General features: G+C 36.3%; 1 protein-coding gene across 1 annotated transcript in view; it reads right to left on the reverse strand.

The window, feature by feature from the left end:
- The window catches only part of LOC102159347 (cullin-4B-like), a 166,727-nt gene that overhangs the window by 61,452 nt on the left and 81,574 nt on the right, over positions 1–23,701 (reverse strand). The window contains exons 15-17 of the mRNA XM_085009118.1: positions 13,797–13,882; positions 12,830–12,937; positions 5,363–5,476 (exon numbers count right to left, since the gene is read on the reverse strand). Coding sequence (XP_084865244.1) covers positions 5,363–5,476; positions 12,830–12,937; positions 13,797–13,882 — 308 coding nt within the window. The remainder of the gene's footprint in view (positions 1–5,362; positions 5,477–12,829; positions 12,938–13,796; positions 13,883–23,701) is intronic.

Raw genomic sequence — 23,701 nt, forward strand, 5'->3', positions numbered from 1 at the left:
ATAAACAACGTTGACAAAACTTTAGACTAAGAAAGAAAAAAGACAAAAAACTGCAAATGAAAGAGGTTTCATTACAAAAGCTGTCACAAAAGATTATAAGAGATTACTATGATCATTTATAAACTAATTGGACAATCTAAAAGAAATGGATGAATAATTAGAAATATACAAACTGTCATCACTGAAATATAAAAAAACAGAAAATATGAACAGACTAATTAGTAACTCGAAAACTCCAAATAAAGAAACCAGGATTTGGTGGTTTCACAGGAGAAAAAACACTTAAAGAAGAATTAACAAAAATGAAACATGAAAAATTAACAAAAATGAAATTATAAATACATATTTCACAGGTAAACAAATACTGAGTGGGAAAATTAATTATATTTGTAGGTCAAATACATAAATCACAGCATTACCATAATTACAACTCTAGTAATTTGCATTAACATCTATTGAATTCTGTTCATGTGTGTTTAATTTGTTTTTTACTGGTTTACTCCAGGCACATATCCATACCATAAGGCTTTCAAAAAATATGTTATCTTTTAATGTATTCTAATAATCAGAATAAAGGTGATAACTTTTAACATCTATAGTTATTCATATTATCCTGAATTCAGATAAGAAGTTTCCAAGCACAGGAACATATTATTACTTCCAACTACAACCATGCCGATTTCCTTTTGCCCAATCCTTGTTCATTGTGGAACAAAGAGTTTTGAAAGACATCACCCTATGTGTAACTGGACTCTGTTTATGAATATGAAACCTGGAATATACTAACCCAATAACTTTGATACATTCCATCCTCCTACTCTACTAAGACAGGGAGAAAAACATTTACCTTACAGTGAAAATCATTTTACCAAGCCAAATATCTCTAGGAGAACAATAAGAATTTGAAATCTTAAACTCTGGAATGCCTCTGTATTCTCAGGCTAAATTCCTGCTTCTGAAATGTAAAAACAAACCACTAAGAAGGTAATGATTTTACCATTACTATTTTTTCAGACATCTTTAGGTTTCAGGGCTTGTTCTTTGACCAGTTCCCAATAAAATTTGTTTGAAAAGTTCTAAACATGCAGAAGCATGTCTATATTTTCTCTACAGTGTCATAACAATCTTATCTTTTAGAAAAATGACACTTCTAACACCCTAGAAGCATCTGCCTTCTGGGAATTACTTTAACTCTTTCTCAAATTAGATCTCAATTCCTCTATTATAACATTTCTCATATGGCTTATTCACTTATTTTGATAGGTATATTTTGTAAAGCTCCTAGAGAAAGAATAAATGAGAATAACATTTATATGGACTTTTATTAATGATATGTTGTATGTTTATATGTGAAATATTGTTTGCTTAAGCACAGCAACTGTGGCTGGAAATCAGTCCCTCAGACACTTTCATAATCTTCAAGTATGTAGTCTTGATATTGACAACTCAGACATTTCCTGGCCTTTTCCTAAGGCAGGGGGACAAGAGCAAAGAAATTTTGGAAAAGCACTGAGGGAACAGCCTTAAGCAAGTGGTTTTGACAAGCCTGATAAAACAAAATGCCCAAAGCCTTGGGCTAATGAGACAGTAAGTAGACACCTTCAGGAGTAAAAAGTTAACTCTACCTCTGTTTCACTGGTGTATTACATAGTTTTCAAAGGACAAGAGTGGAAATATAAATTCATCACAGAATCACCACACTCCCAATTCCCTGAAGGATACAGATAAAGGCCTGACATATTCCTAAGTTGTTTTTGCAGGAAGCAGACCCTCACCAGATGAAAACTGCTCACTTTAAGTACTAGGCTACTATATGAGTTGAAACTGGAAGGCTGATAATCCAAACTTCACTTTGATGCCAACCAATCTGAGAACTGGGCAAAGCTGATCATGTACCCTGCAGCCTCCTCCCTCATACTGCCTTTAAACTCCTGCCCTGAAAGCCAGCCAGAAGTTAGCCCACTTCTGCCTTCTCCCTTGTGCACAACCTTTCCTTTCAATAAAAGAATCCTGCAGGAGTGATATCCATTTCTATGGTATGTTTTTAAAAACTTCCTCATTCTCTTCCATAATTTAAAATTTCTCTTGGAATAGAGAGAACATGATGAAAGATAAGACATGAAAAAAGTACATATATATATATATGACTGGGTCACTATGCTGCACAGAAGAAATCAACACAACATAGTGATTCAACTAAACTTTAATAAAAATAACATAAAAATAAAATTTCATGATGATATACTTTTAATGGAGTCTATTTCATCTTTTTAAGCCAGTTTACCAGAGACTTTCTCAATGTATAAATTCACATTCAATTTTCTGTTATTTTCCTAAAATATTTTTATACTATTTCAAATCCATCATTGTCTCTATTCTTATCAAAGTTGGCCACATGGAACTTATAATTTATCATCCTTTTTCTCATTAAAAAAGATATCGGAGTTCCCGTCATGGCTCAGTGGTTAATGAATCTGACTAGGAACTATGAGGTTGCAGGTTTGATTCCTGGCCTTGCTCAGTGGGTTAAGGATCTGGCACTGCAATGAGCTGTGGTGTAGGCTGCAGATGCAGCTCAGATCCCGCACTGCTGTGGCTGTGGCTGTGGCCAGCAACTACAGCTCTGATTAGACCCCTAGCCTGGGAACCTCCATATGCCAAGGGAACAGCCCTAGAAAAGGCAAAGAGACAAAAAAAAAAAAAGATATTCAATGATATTCATAACTTGATTCCACTTTATAAGGCAAAATCAAAATGCACTAAGGACATTATAAGAAAATGAAAAAAAAAACCTCCTGGAAACTGACTACACTGAAATGAAAATTTTTACAGAAAATACAGAAAAATAAAGCTGTTGAAGCTACCAAGAAATTAGAAAAAGAATATTCTTCACTACATTCAGAGGGGCACTAAATTTCAGTGATGAAAGTAGGCCCTATTACTTCTATTATTAATACTAAAAATATTCCTTTTAGAATTTTATCACTCATAGTATTTCTTTCTGATTAACTTAGGAAAGTTTAAAGTTTTTGGCGTTCCTGCCAAAGTATTTCAAGATTACATAAACTTTCAAATTGACAGTTAATATTTTCCCATCATTGGAAAATGATATAAAATGCTCTCCTATAATGAAAGATGTTTACCTAGTAAAGTCCCTTTTATGTGTGTAATCTGCTATAACAAAGAAAATGTATGTTATTTGAATCAGTGATAGAAAGTACATTTTGAAAAAATAATGCTTTCACAAAGTTCAAAAGTAAAAATAGATATATGAGAACACAGATGATCTTAGGTCAGTGATGGACTCTGTATGGTACTGTAATTGTGGATACATGTTGTTATACTCTGTACAGACACTGAAAATGTATTAACACCAAGAGTCAACCCTAACAGAAACTGTGACTCTTGGGAGATAGGAATGTGTCAATGGAGATTCATCAACTCTAACGAGTGTATCAATTTGGTGCATAAGGGGACAGAAGATATGAGAAATTTCTGGACTTTCTGCTCAATTTTGCTACGAATCTAAAACTGTTAGATCAAAGAATATGTATATGTTATTAAAATTAGACTTTTCAATAGAAAAAGAGCTTCTTTTGAAAATATAATTCATTCTCAATGTTCAGAAGCAAAAGTATAAAATTCCAATCAACAAGGAAACAGTTCATGTCCAACCCAATCTTATATTATCAGCATATAACATATTAGGGTTTATATAATAGTCTTTCATGTGCCCTTTTCAGTTGTATTATAAACAATGTTTACTATTTCCTAATATTTGGCTCTGTAAAAATGAAACATATTTAGAAATTTAGGGAGGAATAAAATAGAGAATGGAATTTGTTTCTCATTTAATCCCAAAGAAGTGTACGCATCTGATTATCACTCGGGAATATAAAAGTAGGTTTCTCCTCTTCTCAAATCAAACATTAGTTATTACCTTTCAGTGGAACTTTTCCCAAACCTACTGAGACAGAAAATTAAAAACTCTACCCTCACCCCTTAAGGCTTTGGTCACTCAAACACCCTACTGAGTTGCTAGACTTATGGAGTAGATGTCAAGTCTCTTTTTCACAGACAGAAAGAAATATGACAGACATATTTATTTATGGACTGTCAGTGTCCAGGTCTCTGTGAAAAGACAGAGTGGTGTAGAGTAAAATGCTTAGGAGCATATATCACTTCCTTGGCTTAACAAATCACCACACATTTGTTGTCTTAAAACAAAATAAATATACATCCTCTCACAGTTCTAGCAGTCAGACACTCACATCAATATTACTGGACAAAAATCAAAGTTTTGGCAGATCTGTATCCCCTCCAGAGATTCCGGGAAGAATCTACTTCATGTTGTCTTCCAACCTCTAGTGGTTGCTACCATCCTAGACTTGTGGTTTTCCACTCCAACTTCAGATTCCATCTTCGTATCACCTTTTGTGTGTATGTGTGTGTGTGTGTGTGTGTGTGTGTGTGAGAGAGAGAGAGAGAGAGAGAGAGAGAAAGCTTCCTTTCCTGAGCCTTTCTTTCATAAGGAAAGTTGTAATGACATTTAGCACCCATGTAGATAATCCATAGTAATCTTACCTCAAGCTCTCTCATCACTTCTACAAATACCCATTTCCAAATAAAGAAATACAAAAAGTACCAGAGATCAGGAAGTAAATTTGCCTTCACGGCCTATTTTTCAACCTACCACAAAACATAAGTGACAAAGGTGCTGAAGAAAAGAGAGACCAACCCAATTCTTGTGATATTATTTCCAAAGTTCACGCAGTGAATGCCACCAAACATACAGGAAGTTCACTGCCAGTCATGTCATAAGCAGCTCACTAATTTCTGAGATTCAAAAAATGATCTCTGGAAGGTCACTTTATATATTTTCTCTTTCATTCAAACCATTATCTTAGGATATTAACATTTTACTCTGTTCCACACAATTCATGAAAGTTTTGTGCTGGCATCTTTTTTTTTTTTTTTAATCTTCAGAGTGTCAATAAAACAATGCCACCATGTCTGACTCAAATTCAAAAATGATGAGTAATCTCAGTACATGCATCCACCAGCCTTCTGAGATCAGGATGATTAATGCCTAGGGCTCTAATGATGACTGATAGTGATTCTGAGATATATGAAAGCAAAGGCAAACTATGATAATGGAGCTGGGGTGTCTAAATACAGGAAACCATACAAGCAATATATTTTAAACACTGATTTATGTTAAAAAAAAAAGATTCATCATCAGCCAAGTTAATATTCCCACAATTCAGAGTTATTTGAAAAATAAGCATTCTTCAAAGTTTGAAAATATTATAAAATAATTAAAAATTAAAAGCAAAATACCAGCTTAAAAATTACTGCTTGCCTTTTTAAATTCAGCTCTAAGAACACAGTGTCCAAGAGTAGATTGCCACTGAAGTTTCCGACCACTGTGCTTGCTTAAGTAGAAATTTTTGAAATTTTCCTTAAGTCTCTCCATCTGAAATAAAGAAATGAAAGTAATGTATTACTGATAAATTGTTTATAAAAGTCACTCTTACAGGCCTAAGTTAGTATATTTAAAAACATATACCATAACCAAGCATGGTTTACCCAAGGCTATGTAAAGGAGCTCTGTAGAAAAGGATCAGGAGAGGGGAAATGAAATTCTGAAACAAGAAAACATCCTACTCTCAATTCTTTTGGTTCAACATGGTATATTCAATAAATTACATAAGGTCTTTCCGAAATTCCACCAAAATGCTAATGCAACTATGAAAATTAAATCTCAGAGAGTGGCAGTGAGGGCAATATCTACTGAGCTGCCAGCAGATACTTGAGAGACAGACAACCAGTAGATGATGGATGTTTGATTTACCAGCTAGGAGAAAACTAAAGCTAAAGAAATGAGATAACAATGCTAAGAACAGTTAGCATTTGAAGAGGAGGCTCCATGATGACAATCAGAGAATGACTAGAGATTGAATGAATGTATGTTAATTCATTTTTAAAAAAATCTTAACTCATTTATTCATTCTTCTAGTCAGTAAACATACCCAGAGCCCCTATTAAAAATAACATATTGGGGAAATAGAGAGAGGGAGGCAAGTTGGCGGAAGAGTAGAGGGATGAGGTCGCCCTCTCCCACAAATACGACAACAAAAAAATACATCTACATGTTAAACAACTTGCACAGAACAGCAACTAAATGTGGACAGAAGAACTTAAACTGCCAATAACGGCAAGAATCTTGTGACACAACTGGGTAAAACAAGAGAAAAGAGGAGAGTGAGGGAAGGGGAATCAGGACTGGATGGGCACTCCCAAAAGGGAACTGTGAAGGAGAAAGGGAACCCACATCCTGGAAAGTCACCTAACTGATGGAAAGATCAACCAAATCAAAGGGACCACCAGATGCCAAGAAGAGCACAGCAGGTTTGAGATCTGAAAAATAGAGTGAGAGCTGAACAGATCATCTGAACCACTGGCACAATCACCAAAAACCGAGATGCTCCTGGAGGGCTGAGCACCAAGACCTTGGCTTTGAAAGATAGTCCTTGGGAGTGGGCTTGGGTTACCAGAGTGGAGATAGCCGGGGGGAGACGCTGCACTCCCACGGAGCAATTGCCTAGCACCGCCTGCCCCATGGAAGAGCTCCACAACCAAGAAACAGAAGAGCAAGCTCTGCCCAGCCACAGGAAGTCTGCCTCCATCGTGGTGCAGACCTGCCAGTCCCGCCTGCTCTCAGGAAGTCCTCCTTTGCTTCAGAGTGACCCTGCTAGCCCCACCTACCCTCAGGAAACTCCCAACTGCCTCAAAGAAGACCGGCCAAAACCACCAGCCCTCGAGAAACACTCCACAGCAGGGCCAAGGCAAACCCTGCCCAGCCATGGGGAGTACAACTCCACCAAGAAAAAGAAAAAAACAAGCAAGATGAAGCAGCTCAGAAACCACTCCCAGTTAAATCAACAGGATAACTCTTCTAAAGCAGTCAACAATGGAAAAGAACTCTATAGTCTGACAGAGCTGGAGTGCAAAAGGGAGATGGTGAAAATAATAAAGAATTAAGAGAAGATATCAACAGTAATGCAGACACCCTCAGAAAGGAACTAGAAAATATAGGGAGGAGCCAAGAAAAAGTAGAAAATTTATTTGCAGAGATACAAACTGAACTAAGGGCAGTAAAAATCAGAAAGAATAATGAAGACAAACAAAATAGCAATGTGGAAGATATAATAATGGAAATCACCCAAACAGGACAGCAGACAGAAAACCAAATTAAAAAACATGAAAGCAACATAAGAGACCTATGGGATAATATAAAATGGGTCAATCTATGCATAATAGGAATTCCAGAGGAGTAGAAAAAGATAAGGGGATGGAAAATATATTTGAAGAAATTATCACTGGAAACTTCCTAAATATGAAGGATATGGATTTAAAGATACAGGAAGCACAGGGGGCCCCAAACAAGTTGAACCCAAACAGACCCACACCAAGACACATTATAACAAAATGGCAAAAGTTAGTGATAGAGAGAGGATCCTAAAGGCAGCAAGAGAAAAGCAGAATGTTACCTACAAGGGAACCCCCTTAAGATTATCAGCTGATTTCTCTACAGAAACACTACAGTCCAGGAGGGAATGGCAAGAGGTATTTAAAGCAATGAAAGTAAGAAATCTGCAAGCTAGAATACTCTCTAGCATGAATATCACTTAAAGTAGAAGGGGAAATAACATTTTTTTCAACAAACAAAAGCTAAAATAATACAGTAATAAAAAACCCACTCTAAAAGAAATATTGAAAGGGGTTCTTTAAAGCAAAAAAAAAAAAAAAAAAGAGAGAAAGGACTAGGATGGAGGAAATGTCAATCATAGAGCGGTCACTCAAATAAGCCAGCATACAGATCTAATGATAAACATGTTTAAAACAAAATAAAATTAAAAAGAAAAAATAGACATCAAAATCAGAAAATGTGGGCAAGGGAACTAAGGAAATAAATAGATTATCTTTAATTTACTTTTTTTAAAATTTTAGTATGGTAATTAAGTGTTTGAACCTACAAGGCTAAAACATACAATTATAGAAAGGGGTTAACATACTTAAAAAAAAGGGCAACCACAAATCAAAACCAAACATTACCTACACAAAAAATGAAAAGAAAAATACTCAAGCAGAAAATAATTTGAGAGCATCCAACCAAAAAAAGAAAGGAAGAATGGAGCATCTTTGGAATGGAAAGAATGGAAAACAAAGTTTAAAATGGCAATAAATAATCATCTATCAATTATCACCTTAAATGTCAATGGACTGAATGCTTCAGTCAAAAGGCTCGGAGTGGCTGATTGGATAAAAGGGCAAAAACCTTCAATCTGCTGCCTACAACAAACTCACCTTAGGACAAAGGACAAATATAGAATGAAAGTGAAGGGATGGGAAAAAATATTTCATGTCAATGGACATGACAGGAAAGCAGGAGTTGCAATACTCAAGAGCATACAAAATAGACTTTAAAACAAAGGCCATAAAGAAAAACAACAAAAGACACTATTTAACGATTAAAGGATCCATTTAAGAAGAGGATATTACTATCATCAACATATATGCCCCAAATATAGGAGTATGCAGATACATACAACAAATATTAACAGACATAAAGGGAGAAATTGATGGGAAAACAATCATAGTTGGAGACTTTAATACCCCACTCACACCAATGGACAGATCCTCTAGACAGATAATCAATTAAGCAACAGAGATCCTAAAGAAGACAGAGAAAACTTAGACCTAATTGACATCTTCAAGACACTACATTCAAAAAAACTAGAATACACATTCTTCTCAAGTGCGCATGGAACACTCTCAAGAATCGACCACATTGTGGGACACAACGCTAACCTCAATAAATTTAGAAGCATAGAATTATTTCAAGTATCTTCTCAGACCACAATGGAATGAAACTAGAAATCAACTACAGGAAAAGACATGAGAAAAACCTACTACATGAAGACAAAACAACATGCTACTAAAAAATGAGGAAATCAAAGGAGGAAATCAAAGAAGGAAATTAAAAAATTCTTCAAAACAAAGGATAATGAAGGCACAACCTCTCAAAATCTATGGGACGCTGCAAAAGCAGTGCTCAGAGGGAAATTCATAGTAATACAGGTCTTCCTCAAAGAAGAAAGATCTGAAATCGACAACTTAACCCACCATCTAAATGAACTAGAAAAAGAAGAACGAAAGAGACCTAAAGTCAGCAGAAGGAAAGAAATTATAAAGATCAAAGAGGAAATCAATAAAATAGAGATTCAAAAAATAATAGAGAAAATTAATAAAACCAACAGCTGGTTCATTGAAAAGGTAAACAAAATTGACAAACCCCTGGCTAGACTCACTAAGAAGAGGATAGAAGGAACTCAAATAACCAAAATTATAAATGAAAAAGGAGAAATCACAACGGATACAGCAGAAATACAAAAAACCATAAGTGAATACTATGAACAACTCTATGCCAACAAATTTGACAATCTGGAAGAAATGGACCATTTTCTAGAATCTTACAGCCTGCCAAAACTGAATCAAGAAGAAACAGACCAACTGAACAGACCGACCACTAGAAATTAAATTGAAATTGTCAGAAAAACACTCCCTACAAATAAAAGTCGAGGACTAGATGACTTCACGGGCAAGTTCTACAAAACATACAAAGAGGAACTGGTGCCCATCCTTCTTAAACTTTTTCAAAAGGTTGAAGAAGAAGCAATACTTCCAAAGACATTCTATGATGCCACCCTCACCCTAATCCCAAAACCAGACAAAGATACCACCAAAAAACAAAACTATCACCCAATATTTTTGATGAATGTAGATGCAAAAATTTTCAACAAAATTTTAGCCAACTGAATCCAACAACATATCAAAAAGATCATATACCATCACCAGATGGGATTCATCCCAGGTTCACAAGGATGGTTCAACATATGCAAATCAATAAATGTCATAAAACACATTAACAAAAGAAAAGTCAGAGCCACATGATCATCTCAACAGACGCAGAAAAAGCATTTGACATAGTCCAGCATCCATTCATGATTAAAAACTCTTCCCAAACTGGGTATAGATAAAACATTCCTTAACATAATCAAAGCTATTTATGACAAGCCCACAGCAAACACTATACTCAATGAAATGGAGTAAAATTGAAAGCCTTCTTACTCAAATCTGGAACAAGACAGGGATGCCCACTCTCACCACTGCTCTTCAACATAGTATTGGAAGGCCTACCACAGCAATTAGGCAAACAAAAGAAATAAAAGGTGTCCAAATAGGAAGAGAAGAGATAAAACGGTCACTGTATGCAGATAACATGATACTATACATAGAAAATCCTAAGGACTCAACCCAAAAACTACTTGAACTGATTCAGCAAAGTAGAAGGATATAAGATTCACATTCAGAAATCTGTCACATTTCTGTATGCCAACAAAGAAATATTAGAAGATGAATATAAAAATACAATACCTTTTCAAATTGCACCCCAAAGAATCAAATACCTCGGAATACACCTGACCAAGGAGGTAAAGGATTTATATGCCGAGAACTATAAAACATTAATCAACAAAATTAAAGAAGATGTAAAGAAATGGAAAGCTATTCCACCTTCCTGGGTTGGAAAAATTAATATTGCAACAATGGACATACTACCCAAAGCAATCTACAGATTCAATGCAATCCCTATCAAATTACCTATGACATTTTTCACAGAAATAGAACAAACAATCCAAAAATTTATAGGGAACCACAAAAGACCCAGAATTGCCAAAGCAATCCTGAAAAACAAACAAACAAACAAACAAAAAAACAAGCAGGAGACATAACTCTTCCAGACTTCAAGCAATATTACAAAGCCACAGTCATCAAAAAAGTGTGGTACTGGTATCAAAACAGACAGACAGACCAATGGAACAGAATAGAGAATCTGGAAAGAAACCCTGACACCTATGGTCAATTAATCTTTGACAAGGGAGGCAAGAACATAAAATGGGAAAAGGAAAGTCTATTCAGCAAGCATTGCTGGGAAACCTGGACAGCTGCATGCAAAGCAATGAAACTAGAACACACCCTCACACCATGCACAAAAATAAACTCAAAATGACTAACAGACTTAAATGTAAGATAAGACACCATCAAACTCCTGGAAGAGAATATAGGCAAAACATTCTCTGATATCAACCTCATTAATATTTTCTCAGGTCATTCTCCCAAGGCAACAGAAACAAGAGCAAAAATAAACCAATGAGACCTAATCAAACTTAACAAGCTTTTTGCACAGCAAAGGAAACCAAAAAGAAAACAAAAAGATAACTTACAGAATGGGAGAAAATAGTTTCAAATGATACAACAGACAAGGGCTTAATCTCTAGGATATACAAGCAACTTATACAATGCAACAGCAAAACAGCCAACCATGGAAAAATGACAAAAGACCTGAGTAGACATTTCTCCAAGGAAGATATACAGATGGCCAAAAAGAACATGAAAAAATGCTCAATGTCCCTGATTATTACAGAAATGCAAATCAAAACTACCATGAGATACCACCTCATACCAGTCAAAATGGCCATCATTAAGAAGTCCACAAATAACAAATGCTGGAGGGGTTGTGGAGAAAAGGGAACCCTCCTTCACTCTTGGTGGGAATGTAAGCTGGTACAACCACTATGGAGAACAGTTTGGAGATACCTTAGAAATCTATACATAGAACTACCATATGATCCATCAGTCCCACTGTTGGGCATATATCTAGACAAAACTTTCCTTTAAAAAGACACATGCACCCGCATGTTCATTGCAGCATTATTCACGATAGCCAAGACATGGAAACAACCCAAATGTCCATCAACAGATGATTGGATTAGGAAGATGTATATATACACAGTGGAATACTACTCAGCCATAAAAAAGAATGACATAATGCCCTTTGCAGCAACATGGATGGAACTAGAGATCTCATACTGGGTGAAATAAGTCAGAAAGAAAAAGACAAATAACCAGATAATATCACTTATCTCTGGAAATCTAACATACAGCACAAATGAGTATTTCCATAGAAAAGAAAATCATGGACTTGGAGAATAGACTTATCGCTGCACAGGGGGAGTTGGAGGGAGTGGGAGGGTTGGGAGCTTTGGGTTAACGGATGCAAACTATTGCTCTTGGAATGGATTTACAATGAGATCCTTCTGTGTAGCATTGAGAACTATGTCTAGATACTTACACTGCAACACAGCAATGGGAGGAAAAAGTATGTACACATGTATGTGTAACTTGGTCCCCATGGTACAGTGGAAAAAAAAATAATGTATTAGGGAAATTAAAAAAAAGGAATAAATATTCCACTTTTCAGAAAAAAAAATCGTGTTTCACTAGCAATTACTAGCAATATCCAACATTATGAAATTTTTACCATGTTAATTAATTTTTATCATGTATTTATGTGACACAGGAATAAAATACTTTATAATGAAAATTATAATGAAAATATGTACTAGTACCAAAAACTGCAAAGTGTAAAACCAAAAGTAAGCCAGACAGGTAAACTCAAAATATATGTTCTACCACATAATAAAAAGAGATTATTCAAATGTCAACTACAGAAATTATTCTAACACTGAACAATTTAATCTTGCTGTCCTCCATTCTAAAACCTAAATAACCACAGTTCAAAAGGGCAAGCATTCAGTTTACGCTAAAGCATGATATAAAGAGTTATTAACGATTAAAAAATCAGCTTAAGACCAATCTGCTATATCAAGTGCGCTAGTCTTAAACAGGAATTTTTCGTTTTTACCTCTGGAGGCAACTGGATCTCTTTAGGGACATATGCTGGCCAAAAACTTGTTGTCAGAATATTCACAGTTAAGTCAATGTTTCCTGGTATATCCTGGTTCTGCATATACTGCAAAGGGACAAATATACATTGAAATATAATAACTGAAAAACTCTTACAGGGATACAACTTTGTGACAGAAATTCATTTATAAAAATAACTAATCTGAATGATAAATTACTCACTGCAAATATTACCTGTTTGAAAAATAAAACATTTTCACTTGAACAAAATGTTGGGGGAGGTAAAAAAGAAAATGAAGGCTGAGCTGCCTTACATAATGAAATCAAAACTAATTTTATATTGCATTTTTAAAAGTCCATCCTACTTCAAAAAGGATCTGAGGTAACTTATGAAAAAATATATACCAAAAACAAATAAATAAAAAAAAATTGAAAACTAAAACCAGAATACATCTAGTAAAGCAATGGAAAGGCTTTGAATGTTGGGATGTTAAAAATGAACACATCTGTTCCAGATATATTCATACAGTTTTTGTTTTGTTTTGTTTTTTGCTTTTAGGGTGACACTTGGGGCACACAGATATTCCCAAGATAGGGATCGAATAAATGTTGCAGCTGCAGGCTTACACCACAGCAACACCAGATCTGAGCTGAATCTGCAACGTATGCTGTAGCTTCTGACAATGCTGGATCCTAAACCCTCTGAGCAAGGCTAGGGATCAAATCTGCATCCTCTTAAACTGTGGAGCCACATCAGGAACTCCAACTTCTTCAAATTTGGATTAGAAGGACCATCTAAGTTTCAGTAGGTTTTTTTTTCAAAAAGCACCAGGGAGTAGTCATAATTTAAACAATTTAATATGATGTCTCTATGATAAGTATAAATCTTGAGTTGGTATATTATGCTTGCAAAAATCAAACCGCTTATGATTTATTCACATTTAAAAACAAAAATATTTTAATACCTGTTTTAACTGAATCATGATATCTTTGGAAAGCTCCATGTCTTTAAACATTCCTTGAAGTTTATTAGTGAAAGCTGTTCCACATTCTGTAAAATATTTTAAAATGACTAGTTATAGTTGACATCAGAGAAAACAACAGAGCAAGATATTCTTTAAGGACATCTCATGGAAAGAGACCATGAGAAACCTTGCAAAAACTGTCAGAATCTACCATATAAGAATTCTATAAAGTAACAAAACATTCTTATCAACTAAGTGAATGCTTGTGTTCCCAGTATGAGAAGGACTTAGTGCCCAAGAAATAATGTTTGTCTGAGCTCAACTGAGGTTTCCTAGAATAAATGATGCAAGGAGTATTTCTTTGTTTCCTCTAACCTAGAACTCTATCAATGTAGGGTGGGAAGCCCCACAGACTGAAAACTAACTGCTTCACAGAGACTCACCTACAGGAGTGAGAGTTCTGAGCCCCACATCAAACCCTCATGTGTGGGGATCTTGATCTTGCACAGGGAGAATGAGCCCTGGAGCATCTGGCATTGAAGGCCAGTGGGGCTTGTGTGCAGGAGCTCCACAGAACTGTGGGAAATGGAGACCCCATTCTGAAAAAGCGCACACAGACTTTCACGTGCACTGGATCACAGGGCAGAGTGGGGTCTCCATAGGAATCTGGGTCAAACCTGACTGCAGTTCTTGGAGGACATCCTGGGAAAACAGGGGTGAACGTGGCTTGTTGTGAGGGAAAGACATTGAAAGCAAAGCTCTTGGGAATATTCAGCAGCTGCCTTTCTCTGGAGGGGGCCATTTTGGGAAAATCTGGCCCCACCTGTCAGTCAGGGCTGAGAAGCCCCAGGACAAACAACAATCCAGGCAGAATCACAGCCCCTCCCCTCACTAAACAGGCTCCCTAAAGACCCCTCAGGCACACAGCTGCCTCTAATCCCATCCAGAGACTAGGTCCCACCCACCAGAGGGATTAGAATCAGCTCCACATACCAGGGGGCAGGCATCAGCCCCTCCCATCAAGAAGCCTACAGCAAGCCCCCACACTGTCTTCAGCCACAAGGGGGGCAGATAACATAAGTAAGAGAGGTGACAACTCTATTATCTTTAAAAAGGTCACCACACCAAAAACCTATGAACATGAAAAGACAGAGAACTATAACTCAGATGAGGGAGAAAGGGAGAAAGGAAAAAACCCAGAATGTTTTTCCTAACTGTTTGTTAGGTCATGAGGAGATTCTCAGCCTCCAGGAAAAAGACTTTAGATTGTTGATGCTGAAGATGATGCAAGACATTGGAAATAAACTGGAGGCAAAGATGGACAACTTACAGGAAACACTGAGCAAAGACATACAAGATATAAAACTTAAACAAGAAGAGATGCAAAATACAATAACTGAAATAAAAAATTCATTAGAAGCAGCAAAAAACAGAATACAGGAGACAGAAGAACGAATAAGCGAGGTGGAGGACAGACTAGTGGCAATAACGGATGCGGAACAGAAAAGAGAAAAAAGATTGAAAAGAAATGAAGAGAGTCTCAGAGAACTCTGGGGCAAGGTTAAACACACCAACATCCGTATTATAGGGGTGCCAGAGGAGAAGAGAGAGAACAGGGGACAGAAAAAATATTCCAAGAGATAATAGCCGAGAACTTCCCTGACATGGGGAAGGAATCACTCACTCAAATCCAGAAAGCACAAGGAGTATCATATAAAATAATCCCAAGGAGGAATACACCGAGACACATATTAATCAAACTGACCAAAATTAAACACAAAGAGAAAAATTTGAAAGCAGCTAGGGAAAAAAAAAAAACAAGTAACATAACAAGGGAACCCCGACCAGGTTATTGGCAGATTTTTCAGCAGAATCTCTGCAGTCCAGAAGGGAGTGGCATGATATACTTCACGTGATGAAAGGAAAAAACCTCCAAGATTACTCTACCCAGCAAGGCTCTCATTCACATTTGAAGGAGAAATCAAAACCTTCACAGATAAGCAAAAGCTGAAAGAATTCAGCAACACTAAACCAGCCTTACAACAAATACTAAAGGAACTTCAGTAGGCAGAAAAGAAAAGACAGCAACACGAAAAAAAAAAAAAAAACTCCACAAATGACAAGGCTCACCAGTAAAGGTATATACACAGTAAAGATATGAAATCATCCATGCACAATTATGCCACCAAAATCAGAAATCACGAGAAGAGGTGGGTACAAATGCAGGACACTGGAGATGTACTTGCAATGAAGAGACCAACAACTTAAAACAATCTCATATACATATAGACTCTTATATCAAAACTTCAGAATAACTGCAAACCAAAAATCTACAATTTATACACAAAGAATCTCTGAAGAAGAAATATATCTCATAGTAAATAAGTGCATAATCCACCATGAAGGGGGTCATTTGACATCATTCTTGGAATGTTGAAGTCTTCTTAGATCTGATTCTGATTTCCTCTCCATCAAAGAATTTATGATAATTATAATTAAATAATGCAACTGTACAATTAAATAATATAGTTCTACAATTGTATTATTAATAACCATTTCTCTCCATGGTACAATGTAAGGTCTATAATGTCTCGTTTATCACATCACCTAGAATGGTGTAATGCTTATATTGAAGAATCAATAAGACGTAACAAATTGTGAAGACATATTTATATAGTTACACTGTTTTTTAACCAATTTATGCATTTTATATTTTACTTATTTTCAGAGGATGTATTATTTTTTCTATTTTTACCAGTTAAGTTATTCTTTATATTATGCTATATAAAATATTTAATGGTATATAAGGCTTTCTTCTTTATAAATTTTAGTTCCATAATATACACAATTTTAATATAATCCTAATATTTAAAGAAAAATTGAAATGTAATAGATAATACTAAATAATAGAAGTGAAAGGCATACAAAATGGGATAAAGTATAGAATAAATTTCCTATTTGTCTCAGCACATTTTCCATTCCACTTCTCCAGAGGGAGTCACTTAATCTGTTTCTTAAGATCCATGATATAACAATCTGTGCGAATGTAATTGCGTTTAAATATATATATTTTGTTCTGTAAAAAAAAATAAAATTTCAAAAATAAATAAATAAAATGAATAAAATGAAATGAAATATTTAGGCTCAATGAAAGCAAAAATGACGGTTAAGGCAGTGCTATACACAGCCAAAGAATAAAAGGATTAATAAAATACAGACCAAATTTAAAAGGTCAAGAAAAGTTTTTTTTCTTTTTAAACTCTTATTTTATGCCTTTCCCTCTCTTTCCCATCCTTTTCCTCATTTCTTTTTTCATTTTTTCCTTTTTCTGTTCCATGAGTTTAACAAAATTTCTCTTTCACTGTGTACACACTGATATAATGCAAAGGAGACTACATTGCTATACACTATAAGAAATATATCCTGCAGAAGTGATTAGCTGTCCCCAATATCCTTGGAGTGTGGAGAACTCCAAATACCCCATGAAACCTGCAAGTGGGCACCACACCTCATGTGCAGAATAAGCCTCATGTGACAACTGTTGTCCCACCTGCCTAATTCCTGCATAAAGCTCCTGTGCTCCTGCTAATGGGAGCAGGCCCCAGTGGGATTGTCACAATCAGGGATGTAAAGATACCTGAGCCCCAGGGCCTTGAAACTAGGAGAGAAGAGATGAAATCTCTCCTTTCAGCTACAAGAACCACAGATTTGTACTTTCACCTCCAACTTTATAAATCTAGACCTTGTGGAACATCCCAATAGGCAGCAAGTGCTCCTGAGGTTGAGAGAGTTCTGGCTTTAACATCAGTGGGCATTGTGAGCACATGCACATGGGCACAGGCTAGAGACTAAGCTGTCTCCATAGCTTCCACAGAGGCACAGGGTCACAACTACCAGTCCTGGGACCAGACTTCTTCAGAAAAAACAACATCTGAGAGACACCCGGGCCAATTGCCAGCATAGTGATGCCAATGATAGTGTACTCAGTGAACCTGCACAAGTGAAAGATGCCAGAACAGATCACACTCATAGGTGAACATCTCTAATGGAGGAAAACTCAGGGGCTCCTCTCCTAGAGGGACCACTCCAGTTCTGCCTACCTCACACCACCAGGCAGAAACTGCTCAAAAGCAAATCTAGTGCATCATAACTGCAACAACAAGGGAGAAGACCCTGCCTCTTACAAGGCACAGGGCAAAGAATGACAAACGGACATGCACAGGGCAAACAAGGCACCCCCTTCCAATATTCAGTGCAGGCTCTGGTCACCGCAATTATCAGTCGTACATTTTATTAAGGAGATAATGGCCCATACACCAGGTAAACATGTAGCAGGCATCCATATTCAACACAGCCCTTGTATCAACAATAATTACACCCAGATATACAGCCTAAAGCTGTCCTGACCTCACAGCCACCTCTAAACACACTCCTTGACATGGCAATGACCATCAGAGAGACAGAACTGATTACCACCCACCACTTGACAGGCACCAGCCTCCCTCCACGGGAAAACTATATAAAGCCCTGGATCAGCTCCATCCCCCAGGAATCAGACACCAGAAGCAAATCCTGCATTCTGTGGAATGGAGACCACAAACACAGAAAGACAAACTGAGACGACAGAAAAATAGGCTTCAGGTGAAAGATAAAAACCCATAAAAACAACTAACTGAAGAGGATACCTGACACAGAATTTAGAGCAACAATACCAAGGATGATACAGAATCTCAGAAAAGAACAGAGACACGAATCAAGAAGCAACAGGGTGAGTTCCCATCATGGCACAGTGGAAACGAATTTGACTAGGAACCACGAGGTTGCAGGTTCGATTTCTGGCCTCACTCAGTGGATTGAAGATCTGGCATTGCTGTGAGCTGTGGTGTAGGGCACAGATGTGGTTTGGATCTGGCGTGGCTGTGGCTGTGGTGTAGGCTTGCAGCAACAGCTCCAGTTGGACCCCTAGCCTGGGAACCTCCACATGCAGCAGGTGCAGCCCTAAAAGGACAGACGACAAAAAAAAAAAAAAAAAAAAAAGAGGAAGAATCAATAGGAAAATCAATAGGAAAATCTTGTTTTTGTTAAAAACAAGAATATTTAAAGAACAAGCAAACCAAGATGAAAAACACAGTACCTGAAGTGAAAATGCACTACAAGGAATCAATAGAGAGATATTTGAGGCAGAAGAATGAACAAGTGAGGTGGACTACAGAGTGGTGAAAACACTGCCATGAAAAAGAGATCTCTGGGACAACATTAAATGTACCCACATCCACACAATAGGAGTCCCAGAAGAAGAGAGAAAGGATCAGAGAAAAATATCTGAAGAGAGTATAGCCAAAAACTTCCCTACTATGGGAAAAGAAACAATCAAGTTAAGTAAGCACAGAGGGTCCCATATAGGATTAAAACAGGAAAAAACATAGTGGGCACAGAGGGAACCTCCCTGAAAATAATAAAAGAAAATATAAGAAAAACCCACAGCTAACATCATTCTCAATGGTGAAAAACTGAAAACACATCCACTAAGGCCAGAAATAAGACAAGGATGTCCACTTTCATCAATATCATTCACCACTATAATTTTGGAAGTCCTAGCTACAGTAATCAAAGAAGAAAAGGAAATATAAGGAATCCAAATTGGAAAAGAAGTAAAGCTATCACTCTTTGAAGATGACATGATAGTATAACCTAGAAAACCCAAAAAAACAGCACCAGAAAATAATCAGAACTCAGCAGTGAATCTGAAAAAGTTGCAAGCTACAAAATTAAAACACAGAAATCAATTACATTTCTATACACTAATAATAATGAAATATCAGAAAGAGAAATCAGATAAACCATCCCATTTATCACTGTTTCAACAACAATAAAACACCTAGGAATCAACTACATTTCCATACACTTTTACCAGTATCATTCATCACTATAATTTTGGAAGTCCTAGCCACAGTAATCAAAGAAGAAAAGGAAATATAAAGAATCTAAATTGGAAAGGAGTAAAACTATCACTCTTTGAAGATGACAAGAACATACAATGGAAGAAAGAGAGTCTTTTTAATAAATGCTGATTGCAAGTAGTTCCTGTTGTGGCTCAGTGTAATGAACCTGAATAATATCAGTGATGATGCAGGTTTGATCCCTGGCCTTGCTCAATGGATTAAGGATCCAGCATTACTGTGAGCTTACTGTACGTCACAGAGAGGTCCTAGATCCTGTGGTGCTATGGCTGTAGTCAGGGCAGTAACTATAGATCCAATCTGACCCCTAGCTTGTGTGACCTTCCATATGTCCCAGGAGGGGCACTGAAAAAAAAAGACAAAAATAAATAAATAAGTGAATAAATAAATAGTGCTAGGAAAATGAGAAAGCTACATGTAAGAGAATGAAATTAGAACACATAACACTATATATAAAAGCACACTCAAAATGGATTAAAGACCTAAACATAAGGCCAGATACTATAAAAATTCTGGAGGAAAACATAGGCAGAACTCTCTTTGACATAAATCACAGCAACATCTTGTTTGATCCACCTCCTAAAATCATAAAGATACAAATAAACCAATAGTATGTAATTAAACTCAAAAGTTTTTGCACAGCCAAGGAAGCCACTAAAAAAAAAACTCCCAAAAATACAACCCATAGAACAGAAGTGCATCTTTGCAAATGAGGCAACAGTCTAGGGCCTAAGTGCCAAATTATTCAAATGACTCACACAACTCAACAAAAACAAATAAATATATTGAAAAATCAACCTAAAAAGACAATACTCCAAAAAAAAAAAAAGAGTTCCCATCAAGGCACAGTGGTTAACGAATCCAACTAGGAACCATGAGGTTGCAGGTTCAGTCCCTGCCCTTGCTCAGTGGGTTAAGGATCCGGCGTTGCCCTGAGCTGTGGTGTAGGTTGCAGACGTGGCTTGGATCCCGCATTGCTGTGGCTCTGGCATAGGCAGCTACAGCTCTCATTGGACTCCTAGCCTGGGAACCTCCATATGTCGTGGGAGTGGCCCAAGAAATAGCAAAAAGACAAAAAAAAAAAAAAAAAAGACAATACTCCAAAGAAGACATACAGATGGCCAACAGGCACATGAAAAAATGTTCAACATCAGTAATTATTAGAGAAATGTAAATCAAAACTAAATGAGATACCACCTCTCAACAGTCAGAATGGCCATCATTAGTAGTCAAACAACAAATGCTGGAGCAGATGTGGAGAAAAGAGTACTACACTGTTTGTGGGCAATGTAATGGGGGCAACCACTATGGAAAACAGTATGACGGTTTCTCAGGAAACTAAACATAGAACTACCATATGACACAGCAATCCCATACCTGGGCATATATCCAGACAGAACTTACATTGAAAAAAAGATAATGCAACAGTATGTTCATTGCAATGCTATTCACAATAGCCAAGATGTGAAAACAACCTAAACATCCATAGACAGATGAATAAATTAAGAACATGTGGTACATATGTACAATGCAATACTACTCACCCATAAAAAAGATAAACTAATGCCATTTGCAGCAACATGGATGGAACTAGGCGATAAGTCAGAAAAAAAAAAACCACTTATTTTTGGCATCTAAAATATGGCCTGGGCATATATCCAAACAGAACTTTCATTGAAAGATGATCCTATCTACAAAATAGAAACAGATCATGGCCATGTAGAGCAGACTTGTGGTCCCCAGTGGGGGGAGGAAAGGGAGTGGAATGGATGGGCATTTTGGGGTTGGTTGATGCAAACTGTTACAGTTGGAATGGATGTGCAAAGGGGTCCTACTGTACATCACAGGGAAGTGGGTGTGACTGGGTCACTTTGCTGTAGAACAGAAATGGAAGAAATATTATAAATCAAATATACTATAATTAAAAAAGAAAGTGAACAAAGAAATAGAAGTTTTAAAGATTAAACAAGCAGAAGTTCAAAATCCAATAACTGAAATAAAAAATTCATTATAAGGAACCAATAGCAAATTACAGAAGGCAGAACAAGCAAGCAAGGTGAACAGACTGATGGAAATCACTGAAGCAAAAAAGAATAAAGGAAAAAGAATGAAGAAATAAGGACAGTCTAAGAGGACTTTGGGGAAAACTGCAAGTGCAATGTAACAAGAATACCAGAAGAAGAAGACAGAAGACAGAGAGAAAGGACAAGATAAATACATTAGAAGAGATAATAGGAAAACTTTCATAACACAGGAAAGAAATCAGTCTCTCAAATTTAGGAAGTGTAATGGACACCATATAAAATCAACCCAAGCAGGAACACTTGGAGACATGTAATAATCAAACTGGCCAAAATTAAAGACAAATAGAATATATTGAAAGAGTTATGGAAAAGCAACTAATAACATACAAGGGAACCCCAATAAGGTTATCAGCTGATTTTTCAGCAAAAACCCCACAGGCCAGAAGGGAATGGCATGATATACTTAAAAGTAATGAAAGGAAAAAACTTCCAAACAAGATTATTCTACTGAGCAAGGCTTCTGCATTCAGATTTGAAGGAAAAATCTCAAGCTTTCAGATAAGCAAAAACTAAGAGAATTCAGCACCATTAAACCAGCTTTACAACAAATGCTAAATAACAGCTGAAAAAAAAGGCCACAATCAGAAACAAGAAAATTAAAATGAGATGGCTCACTATTAAAGGCAAACATATATTAAAGGTAGGAAATCATCCACACACAAATACGCTATCAAAACTAGCAATTGTGAGAAGGGGAGAGTAAAAATGCATGATAGTTGAGATGAATTTGTAATTAGACCAGCAAATTAAAATAATCTTGTATATATACAGACTCCTATATCAAAACTGCATGGTAACAACAAACCAAAAACCTTCAGTAGTTATACACACAAACAAGAAAAAGCAATTCAAACACAACTCTAATGACAATCATAAAACCACAAGAGAAAAAGAAAAGAAGGGACCAACAAAACCAAATCTAAAACTATTAACAAAATGGCAAGGAGAAATTAAATATTAATTATAACCTTAATTGTAAATACACTAAAAGCACCAGCCAAAAGACACAGACTGGCTAAACAGATACAAAAACAAGACCATATGTATGCTGTCTACAAGAGGCCCACTTCAGTTCTAAGGACACATATAAGCTGAAAGTGAAAGAATGTAAGAAAATATTGTTTTCAAATTGAAATCAAAAGAAAGTGAGAGTAGCAATACTCCAATCAGACAATACAGACTTCAAAACAATGTTACAAGAAAAAATAAGGACACTACACAATTATTAAAGGATAAATCCAAGAAGAAGATACAACAACTGTAAACACAGGAGCATTTCAGTATATAAGGGGACTGCAAACAGCCTTAAAATGAGAAACTGACAATAACACCATTACAGTTACTTTAACACAGTTACTTTAATATCCCACTTACAGCAGAAACATCCAGACAGAAAATCAACAAAGAAACACAGACCTTAAATGAATCATAATACCAGATGAACTTAATAGATATTTGTAGACTATTTTATCCAAAAGCAGCAGAATACACATTCTTCTCAAGTACACATGGGGTATTTTCTAGGGCAGATCATATTCTGGGCCACAAATCAAGTATCAGTAATTTGAGAAAACTGAAATCATATCAATCATCTATTTCCAACCACAACACTCTTAAGACTAGAAACCAACAAGAAAAAAACAGCAAAAACACAAACACATGGGGACTGAAAAAACATACTGCTAAAAAACCAATGAGGCTGACTGAAGAAATCAGAGGGAATTAATAAATAACTAGAGACAAATTACAATGAAGACACACTGATCCAAAACCTAGGGGATGCAGTAAAAACAGTGCTAAGAGGGAAGTGTATAGCAATTCTAGCCTATCTCAAGAACTATATATATATGTATGTATATGT

The sequence above is a fragment of the Sus scrofa genome, chromosome Y (genome assembly GCF_054392235.1).
Source record: "Sus scrofa isolate SSC_HxYL_T2T_F1_AM1 chromosome Y, Sscrofa_HxYL_maternal_Yorkshire_Landrace_v2.0, whole genome shotgun sequence".
Taxonomy (NCBI): Eukaryota; Metazoa; Chordata; class Mammalia; order Artiodactyla; family Suidae; genus Sus; species Sus scrofa.